Here is an 11,482-nt window from a genome sequence, read left to right on the forward strand (position 1 = left end):
TTATTGATATGGGGACGTACAGTAATGACATGAACTGGTGAGTAATTCCTTGATTTTGCAATACCACCTAGGGATAGGGGTAGGACGATCAATTGCTTTTAACTTCCGTTTATAATGTTGTATTAATTGCTAGGGGAGGCTAGGGATAGCAAACCAGTAATTAATATTAGGCTCTTTTCGCCGAGGGATCGGGTTAAGGGTAGGCTAAGAAAGTTGCATAACAAATAATTAATCAAACTAATATTCAAGAGGAGTAGATAAGAGACGGCGGATTAGATGAAATTGTAAACCCCCAGCAACATCCATTCATCCATTGTTTTCTTTTGTCAATTGAATCAACTTTATTTTGCTTGTTAATATTTTTGTTCTCAAATCCAATTTGTTAATTTTTATTTTCAAGTCTTACTATTTTAATTCACGTGAACGAGAAAGTCTTTCGAGTCTCTTGGGAAAACGATACTTGGTCTTACCATTTATATTACTTGTACGATTTGGTACGCTTGCCAATCCGTCAACAGCCATCTCCCTAAAAGTCCTCTCACGAGGTGGAGGAGGTTGTGCCATATTGTTCTCAGTGTGAAAAATAACAGAATCAGAATCAGAATCAGGTGCAGATGCAACATATGCAGTAGATGCAGTATGCACAAAGTACTCAACAGTGGATTCAGATTCAGCAGTAGGATAAACAATATCTAATGGAACAGACTCAAAAACAGACTCTAAAGAAAAATTCCTAGAATGTCTAACTAACCTATGAAACGTTCTATCAATCTCAGCATCAAAGGGTGGTATGAATCCAGGATTTCCTCTAGTCATGCACTAAGTCACAACACCCTATAAACTCACATAAACACGAACACAACACAAGACTTAAAACTGAACCGTTGGTCCCCGGCAACGGCGCCAAAATTTTGATGGAGGTTGCACCCCATGCAAAATTTAATGTGCAATTTAGAAATGTAGTATAGCTAGGAATGACTCCTAGGTTGTCTCTTAAGGACCAATTTTGCGGTTCAACAATCAAGTCAAACACGAAGGTTGGGGGGGTTGTTGAAAAGTTTGTGAATACGGATAAACAAAATCAAAACACAGACGCAACTAATAATTAAACACAGATTTAAAAACGATTCCAAAGACAGAATAAAAAAAGTCGTCCATTAACTTAATTACGAAGTTTCCAATCACAGATCAACAAAATAAAGTTGCGACTCAAACCTCTAATCCAACAAAGTTAACCAACTAAGCAAAGGTTAACTCGGTTTTCATAAAAGCGAACTAAGCAGATGCAGTGTTAATGTCAAATCTAATTTACACCATGCAGTTACATCGACTAAGCCAAGATGTAACACCAACTGGGCAACTAAGCGTATACCCAATTGCAAGTGCCAATACAGGTTTCACATTAACCAAGGTCAGAGTAGCAACCACAATAACAGTTCAAAAATCTCAAGGAAACATTCTAATATCGTTAATGACCAACTGAATTAATTTAAGCTAGCATGACAACTAAATTATCTCTACCACAAATACAAGACAACATTAAGAAAAATAAAATAAAATACTAGACCCCAACAAGGCAACAAACAACTACCTAACACAGTTAAATTAAATTAAATGCAAAACTAAATTAAAGAAATCAAAAGCAACTAATCCTACTAATTAAACTAATTCAAACAAGGAATAATCAAACATGCTTTTTCCTACACATTCATGTGACAAAATACATCCAACCAAATAAAATTAAAAATGCAAAAGGCCTAAGGAAACCTCCTTAGCCGTGAGTCACCATGCACCCAAATCAAACTTCAAATTCCACCTTCAAATAAGCTACAAAATGTGTTGACTTCTTGTCCCATGTGCACCATTTTCCAAGGAAATAAGCACGTGCCTTAACCAAACAATAAAACCATGTTTTCCTCCCTTTCCATGCAGCAAAAACGTAACTCACACACCTTTCACACCAAATTGCCGAGCCATAAGATGTATTGGTTGCAAACAATGCTTCAAAAAGTCCATAAGTCAAAAAGGTGCTTAAATTCTTTTACCATTGTGCCACATAAGCAAGGTCAAAGCAAATAAAAACACAAAACATCCCATTCTCATGTGCAATTCTCGGTAGCAATGCAAGGAAAAGTCAAAGACCAAAATGGTAATCTTCTTTCTATGAAAAAGAGTCTCTCATGTGCTTGTCCAAATGGGGTAAAAAATTAAATGCACCTTTTTCTCTCACTTCCAACCTCAATTTCGGTTTCTATACCATCACAAACATTCAAATGCTTTCCTTCACCTCTCAATACCGAGAATGAACCCCAAGAAACCCAAAGTTTCAATTGCAAAAGATTACAAGAACAACAAAGCCAAGTTCTACTCGTACAAACCAACCCAACANTCACTTTTCTTCAAACTTTTGCTAAAAACAAAANGGAATCNCTAGACNCCTTGCAAAACCGTCCAGCCATGANGAAANAGCACAAAGTTCANCTCAAAATATTGCTCCCAATCATCAAACAAAAGCCCAAGAAGANATTGGTCCAAACCTCAACACCCATACACAAGCTCAAGCTTTGTTCACTTCCAAACTTAACAAGANCTTCATTTTCATGATTCAACCAAGAAAACTAAATGGAAAACCTTGAGTACTGCAGCAAAGGAGAAAGAAAACNCAAAAGCTCTTCATTAAAATCAAAGACCCACCATGAAAATGCAAGAAGAAACCTCAAGACTCAAGNTCATGCTNTCAACTTCAAGGAACAANAAATAAAAGGGAAAATNAGAAAGTTTTTCACCACCACCGAGCAAAGACAACCAAGATTTAAGTAAGAGAAGAAAAAAAATGCATCATTGATTCATTGAAGCTCAAAAACCGTGCACACCAAAGCTCTCCATGAGAGTTCATACAAAACCTAGAAAAATGAAGTGTAAAAGTGTGCTTAGGAGTGAGTAGACGGTCTCTAGCCTCAAAATGCCGTCCCACACCCTAAAAATGGTGGGTTCCACCACTAAGAAACCTTAGGGTTTGGTGCCAAGTGTCCCTCAAAGTTTGGGCCCATCATAAAATTTGCCAACATTGGCCCATTGCACAAAATCCTAATTAAAGTTCCTAAACAACTAAGTTACAATTTAATTAAAATTGAAATGACTAATTTTTGAGTCTTCTATGTGCACGCCACCATCCTAATGCTCCACATGATGTTTCCCAAAATTTCCCTACAACCAAAAATGCAATTAATTAGCTCAGAAAAATTAAATTAGTGAAAATACGAATTTCGGACCAAATTAAGCAGAATTAGGTAAAATGGAGAAATAACGGACAATTAAACACAATTCCCTGATTTATTTAAGTGCAATAAACTAAATATAGTCAAGAAAATATCAACTCATCAAGACTGTTGCGTTGATTGAAGGCTTGGCAACCTGTGAAGTCTGCTGTGTTAAGGCTTGGCATCCTGTGAAGAGTGTTGGTTACACGTTGAGGATTGTTCGATGTGGGTTCAGATTGCAGAAGAGTGGATTCTTGCTGCAAGTCTGGTTTTGGTTTCTGCAGCTATATTTTGGGTTTGGGTTAGAGAGGAGATTTATACTTTTGACGTGAGGTCTTCTATAAGTTCCTTGTTGTAAAAACCGCAACCTATATAGTGCATTTGCTTCCTGGATTGGAAGGACACTGGATGTAGGCATTGTTTGCCGAACCAGTATAAAAACCAGTGTTTGATTTCTCTATCCCTGCACTTTTATTTTCAGTCGACTGTGATATCTACGTAGTCAACCTACGATTTTCCACTACACACAAATTTCATTACTTGCGTTTCAAGAAAGACTTGTAAAGTTTTCAACTTTGCTTTAAAGATTTTAAAAAGACTCTGATTTTGAAAACTCACCAATTCACCCCCTCTCCCCTCCTTCTTGGTGTAAAATGAAGCCTTTTTGTTTTCCAACATATATGTCTTTGATGGAGTCTAGGATGCAGGCATTACACAGAGGGCAGGCGGCCACTATGAAGATGATCATAGGGATGTATGATACACCCCATGGATGCCGGTGGACTATGGACAAGTTCAACACTATGGTGGGATGGCCAGAGGATCAGGCACAAGCTAGTGGAGCTAAAGCAGCTAAAGCTCCAACTATGGAGGAAGATGATAAGGATGATGATTATGAAGATGCTGAAGAAGGAGAGGAAGAAGAAGAGAAGGAGGAAGACTCTGATGATAGCATGGGATGAGGAGTTGAGATAGCATCCACTAATGGATGTTATCATCACTATAGCAGGATTTTTCTTATCTTTTGTTTTGTATTGTTGAACTTATTTGCTTCTGTTTCTAGAGTAGGGTTGATGTACTCAGTTTGAGACCTATATCTGATGTGATGGTTTGATATTGATTTGTGTGCGATGAGTATTGCTTGATGATGCTTTGATATTGATTGATGTTGAGATTATGCATTATATGCTGATATACAGGTGGTTGTTCACAAGTTATGTGAACAGATGCAAGATGTTGTGATTGTGATTATGATGCTAAGTAGGATATGTATCTAGAGTATGTGGAATGTTGAATTAACCTATATGTGAGGTTTTGAACTTTAGAGTTTTTGTGATGAATGATTGTTATTCTTTTGGAAGCATGAATGATTTTGCCCAGGTTTCTATGATTGAATGACTTGTTTGCTTGTGTCATATGATCAAGGCCATTTTTTATTATCCCTTTCTTAGCCAATGCATGATTTTGACCCAAATAAAAAAGAGCACAATGTGTTGTACCCTTTTTGAACCTTGAGCCTTATACAGAATATGAAAATCCCTTTATGAAATTCTTTACCTTGAGTTAAGTTAAGAATCATTGTGTGGTATTGATAAAGGTTCGAGTTTGGGGTTGATTGGGGAAGTTGAAAAAAAAAAAAGAAAGATAAGCATTGAGCTAAGTGTTGAGCAAGTATGGAAAGAGAAAGAAAAAGAAAATAGAATGCAAAGAAAGAAAAGCTCAATGCAAAAAGGAGAAAGTTGGGAATGAGTGAGATTGGTTTGATTAAAGAGAGTTTATGCTTGAATGATAATTTTTTTAATGACTCTCTTATCTCAAGGATTTTATGATCAGAAAAATCAATTTTTATTCTTAGCCCAGCCACGTGTGTGTGAGTATGTTTGATTATGGTAAATGAAAGACAATTTTGTTCTATGTGACATTGGGATAGTAGAGGGAAGGAGTGACCTTTAGAAACACCTGTGTGATTGAGTGAAACACTTATCTGGTGAGGAATGATTCCATGAATACATGATTACATCTATGCTTAATCAATTGATCATTCATGAGAATAACATCTATTGGATATTATGTGATTATGTGAACACCATGATGGGTTAATTTGAATCAAGGCATGTGTACATCTTGACTGAATTCTGTTTGATGAGCTAATTTGAGTAATCACTTGTCTTGAAAGAAAGAGTTTTGGAATGTGTTGAACCATTGTATGGATTAGTCGAAGACTGAATTACATCTTGTTTGCTTGAGGACAAGCAAAGTTCTAAGTTTGGGGTTGTGATAACGGTTGAAAACACCGTTATTTTTATACTCAATTTTGATACTAAAAACACCTTATATGACTTAGAAACTAGCTTAAAATCATGTTTTTGCTTAAGTTGTGAGAATACATGAGTTGAAGGTGGTATTATTGGTTTTATGCTTGGTTTTCCTTGTTTTGACAAGAATTAAGATGAATTGGAAGAAGAAGTTGAAGTATCAAGGAGTTCGAGTCAAGAAAAGCCGGAAAAGTGACGAATAGAAGAACTGCAGTCAATGCTGAGCGGCAGTTTTAGCGCTGAGCGCCAACTTCCACTGTCTGGCGCCTGAGCGCCACCGCTAAGCATTATTGTGAGTGTCGCACCTACCGCTGAGCGCTAGTTTTAGTGTTGAGTGCTGATGATGTGGGTCTGGGCCAGTTTTATGTTATTTTTATAAACTATATAAGGGTTTAGTCGACCTAGAGGGTTTATCTTTTGACAGAAAGAGGCATAGAAACACTCTTTTCACCCTTCGAAGGTGGATTTTGGATGCGGAAGCTCCGATCTTCAACTTTTAGGGTTTTATCTTTCATTTTTTTCATTATTTTCATCTAGTTTCACCATGTCTATGGTGAACTAAACTTTCATTGTTGTTGGAGAAACGATGTAATCCTTTGAAACTTTCATGTATTGAATCAATTTATATTACAAATGCTTTACTTCATTAATTGTTAGGATTTTTCCTCTACACTCTTTGCATGCTTTGATTAACTCATTCAATTGCATGATCATTAATTTTGTCGATATGGACACATACGGGGAAATCTAGAACTGTCAAAATTCTTCCAAAAGCAATATTACCTAGACATAGGGATAATTGGGTTTGTTGCCTTTAAGCTTCTGTGCGAATGTAATGCATAATTAGTTGTTAGGGATACAAGACATTGTGAACTAGTAATTAAGAGTAGGCTTTCTTCACTGAGACATCAAGTTTAAAGTAAATTAGAAAGTGACATTAACATTAATGAAAGATTCGAATTCATTAATACATGAGAGTGGATAGGATAAGTCGAAAACCCCAACAACATAATCATTCCATATTTTATACACCAATCACGTGCGTATTCTTTAAGTTAATTGATCAACACTTGTATTCATGTTTATTTTCTACATTTCAAAACCTAAAATATTCTTTCTCAAGTCTTAAATAATCAACAAATCACATGACTGTTTAGGTCAGTGAGTCTTTAGGAAAAACAATATTTGATCTTACCATTTATATTACTTGATATAATTTAATACACTTACCGAAGTCTTAATAGATGTAAACCAGTCGTTGTATGAAGGACCATTCGAATTCAAATGATCATTCAATGCTCATTATATTTTATTTGGACAAATCCAAGTCAAAAATACTGTGTTTAAACTCAATTATAATAAAATTAAATATATAAAAATATTGATGTTTTGTTTAAAATAGTAATGGCTTTTAGTTTTCATAAATTTATTAAAAACAAAATTGTTTATTAGGTATCTAATTAAGATGTATTAAAGCATTTTAATATTTGATGTAAAATAACTTAAATATGAATTATATTCAACTCACAATTTTTATTATATATATTTTTGTTAGTTTAATATATAAATAATACGGATTATTCATATATTATACAATTAAATTAGTAAATCTATTTAAATTCTCTAAGTATTGAATAGGGTTATAAAATAATACAAATTTAAATTAATAAATTCATTACTTTTAATTCAACCTCAATTTAATAACATTATTTTCTTAATTCAATATATATAATATTAAATTTTGGACATATATATATATATATATATATATATATATATTAAATTAACTTAATAAAGTTGCTTAGTTTTAATTAATTTTTTAGATATTAACTTTTTATTCTAAGTATTATGTACTTTTATTCTTAAAACTTTTCTTCAATTTATGTTTATAAAAAAAGAAAAATTTGGCCAAGGTTCAGTTTCTTACCTATGTAAAGTAAAGCGTGCTGGGTAAGTAAGAGAAAATTTGAAGTTCTCATGCTATTTAAGAAGAGAAAATAGGGTCCATAAACATCCAAAAACTAGAGAACAAAAGTCTTTATGCACGCTTTAAATATCCTCTGTATGCTCTCTCCAACTCTACTTATATCAATCAATCTCATAATTGGAGAGAGAGAAAAAAAAAAAAAAACAGAAGAAAGTTTTGGTCAGGGAAGAATAACCCAGACTCACTCATTTCACTTTCTAGCAAGGGAGAAAGTGAACCTCTAGTTTTCTCATAGTGTAATTGGAGAAAGCTCAAACACACAACAATATACTGTTGATGTCGTTGTTGTTCATGATGATCATGAGAGAGAATGGATCAACAAAAACAAAAAGAGATGCACAGTAACAAAATAGGTTGTTCTTGCATATTTTCCTTCTGCTCACTGCCCCCTCTTTCTCTGCCCTTTTTCTGAACCATTCAGATTTCAGAACCCCATTTTCCCTTTCTCTCTCTTCAATCAACCCTTCTCTTCCTTTAAACAACAGGGTTAGTGACATTAGCACAACACAGATAAACCAGAACCAGGCACACGCACACAAGTGCTGAAACCTCTCACTGCCTCCATTACACTCTTCTGAAATGCTTATACTTTCCCCTTCTGTAACACTTGCAGAGACCCCACCTTCAACTAATGCCCCCCACATCATAGATTTTCCTTCCACAACCCTCAGAAGATCTAACAACCTTTTCTTAAGTCAGACAATTATAACCACCTTGTTACTACTCATCGAACAAATCAACTCATACATGCGTTCTTGTTACAGCTGTTCTTAGTTATTTTGTATGACACAACAAAGCATATCTAACTGATGCAGAATTGTTACACTGATCTCATCTGATTCGAACAGGTTTGTCGATAAAAGAGACAACTTTCATCTGTGGCTACTCCTACAAGGAGGTTACACCGTTCGAACAAACTTGTCTGAGAAAAGAAATTACACTTTAAATGGTGAATACTGCTAGGATTTTATTCTGATCTACCTGATTCTAACAGAATTCTAAAATACACAGCTTCAGTTGTGGCTACTACAAGGAGGTTCCCTTCGGATTCCGGTGCCTTTGTCGACTGGTCAGCGACGCCTTCCGCCGTCTCGGGCCGCGGCGACGACCTCTCTCTCGGCTTCAATGCAACCTCCGCCGCCGCGCAGGGCGGCGCATCCATGTGGCCCGGGGCATCGAGGTCATTCAACCACAACCTTTCACCCCACCACGACATCTTCGTGGTGGCTCCCGCGTCGTCGTTCCATCACCACCACCACAGCGACGCTGTTTTGTCCGATCCAAACAACAACAGTTCCAACGCAACTGCACTCGGCGTCAACGTCTTCCCTCTCCTCACCGCCACGCCATGCCTCACTCCCGAGAGCGAGGGCATAATGGGAAACATCAATAACCACCGCAACAGAATTCAACTATGGCAACCGCAGGAATCACCTCAGCACCAACACGCCGACGGCGTCTTGGCGGGTAACCACCGTAGCAGAATTCAGTTATGGCAAGAGCACGACGAGTCCCCCCCGCCGCAGCAGCAGCAACAACAACATCCGAACGCGCACGTGCACGAGCGGGAGGGGAGTGGGAGCGGCGCGAGCACGTGCCAGGACTGTGGAAACCAGGCGAAAAAGGATTGCAGTCACAGGAGGTGCAGGACGTGCTGCAAGAGTAGGGGTTTCGATTGCGCCACGCACGTGAAGAGCACGTGGGTGCCCGCCGCGCGGCGGAGGGAGCGCCAGCTCATGGCGGCGACGGCAGCGGTTGGGTCCAGTGGGTCCACTTCCGCCACCAAGAAACCTAAGCTCGTGCCTTCCCAGACCACAACCACTTCGCACACTTCCACGTCTAATAACACCACCACTCCTCCTAGGAGTTTCGACACTGGTTCGAGCCACCAAGGTTTGTTTCTGTCTCAAACAAGTTCAAACATTCACTCTTTAGTTTCAGTAATTCATTCTATTTCTTAAATTTCAGGGCTTTTTGTATTGAGTTTTTCGTAAAATTCATTCAATTATTGACCTAAAACACTACATTTCCTGCATTTTTCTAGCAGCTACCACTCCTACTGATATTCTCCAAAACAAACATATGTTGTTATCTTTTTTTTTTTTTAAACATTGGAGAAAGAGAAACCGACAATTTCTTTTCAATACAAAAGCTCGTGTAAGAGAATAAAAATTGAAGTTTTAGTTTGGTAATCTAAAGTTAATGCAAACTTCATTGGACATATTCATCCTGTGCATGGTTTGTGTGTTCCTCTAAATAGATATTAAATATTTCCATTTTTTTTTATCCTTAGATTTTCATAAGATTTTTATGTTTGGAAACTTAGTATGGGAATCTCTACTTTCTATTAATGTCTGACTGTTTTTGAAATAATTCTAGAAACACAGAAATATTTTTTAACAATATATGATAAGATAAGCAAAATGTGCCTTTATTATAGGAGCAATGATTGTATTATAGTGATATTATAATACAAGAATGTTGTTATTATTATTGTTACAAGTTCTTTCAACGTTTTTCAAGGGTTAATGGTGATTGTTATATGGAACTAATTAGGGTTTTTATTGGGTGCAGATGTGAGTTTCAAGGAGTCACTACCTTGCCAAGTGCGTGCACCAGCAGAGTTCAAGTGTGTTCGTGTCACTGCAGTGGATGATGGAGATGATGAGTATGCATATCAAGCTGTGGTGAAAATAGGTGGCCATGTGTTCAAAGGGTTTCTCTATGATCAAGGGGTTGAAGATAAAAGTGAGTATCCTAATCTATCTGAATTGCATCTGGGTGGTGGTGGAAGTGATGGTGGGGGTAGAAATGGGGTTTCTTCTTCATCTCCAATGGTGGATCCTTCTTATGTCTATGCAGCTTCCCCTGGAGTGTTACTGGGAGGTTCATCAAACTATGGTAATGCAATAAATTAAAGAAACAAACTTAGGTTCTGTAGTATAAATGTTTTTAGCGTTATTTTTAATCAGAATTGAAGTTTTATTTCAATTTTATTGTGTCATGAAATATTATCTGAATGTCTTGGTATGTTGTCGAAATAAAACTTTAATTCTGACGATGAAACAATGCTAGTAACACTTATGGTAGGATCTAAGTTTTGTTTTAATTAAATTAAATATTTTTTCCCAGTGCAACATAGAGGAGCTAGGAAAGTCTAACTTTTATTTTTCCATAGTAAGTTAATTCTCTTATTTTACCAATATTGGGGTATAACTAATTAATATTAGTATTCTCTTAAGTTTGTATTTTATAACATATATCACTCTGCATTTTTCAACTCCTCGGTTTTTGTTCCATTAAGTGCAATTTTCTCTCATGGTTGACTCATTGCATGAGCAGATCAGTGGATTACAGAGGAGCCACATCATGTCAAGAGAATAGTTTATGTACTAAATTAACTCAGAATTGAAAACCAAATCTAAAAGGAATCTTGTTTTACCAAATTCACTGTTCAAATTCAAAACCTGATTTAATTACAACTATTACTACTATTATGAGGTTGCAATAAATCTTTTAACCAATTTCCATGTCATAGCTTGAAATAAGATGACACTGACAAAAGTAATGAATGTATATGTGTAAATTCAAATGATATTACACTACTGCCGTATTGCAATTTGCTTCTGCCCTATATTAATCCCTTTAGAATTTTCAAAAGATAAAATCTATTTATTTCTGATTGCATTTTTATAATATCTGAATTAAATTAAAATTTATAATTTTAATAATCTGAAAAATAAATTTATTTGTGTTCATAAGATAGTTGTTGGTATGGAAATATTGTATGTCATTATTAACTAAAACTAAAAAAATCATATAAAATTCAGTTTTTAGTTAAAAAAAATAAAAAACAATACCATACTTACAACAAACTCTATAAGACAACCTAAAACCCAAAAGTGTATGGTGGTGTTGAT

General features: G+C 35.9%; 1 protein-coding gene across 1 annotated transcript; it reads left to right on the top strand.

The window, feature by feature from the left end:
- Nucleotides 1-8,515: 8,515 nt before the first annotated feature.
- Nucleotides 8,516-11,200, top strand: LOC106753021 (protein LATERAL ROOT PRIMORDIUM 1; the record flags this gene model as incomplete). Its single annotated transcript, XM_014634802.2, has 2 exons — nucleotides 8,516-9,455; nucleotides 10,137-11,200. Coding segments are annotated over 2 exons (1,284 nt in total), but the record flags the coding sequence as incomplete, so codon positions are not given.
- Nucleotides 11,201-11,482: the final 282 nt, after the last annotated feature.

This window comes from Vigna radiata, unplaced genomic scaffold, assembly GCF_000741045.1.
Source record: "Vigna radiata var. radiata cultivar VC1973A unplaced genomic scaffold, Vradiata_ver6 scaffold_95, whole genome shotgun sequence".
In the NCBI taxonomy this organism is placed as follows: domain Eukaryota; kingdom Viridiplantae; phylum Streptophyta; class Magnoliopsida; order Fabales; family Fabaceae; genus Vigna; species Vigna radiata.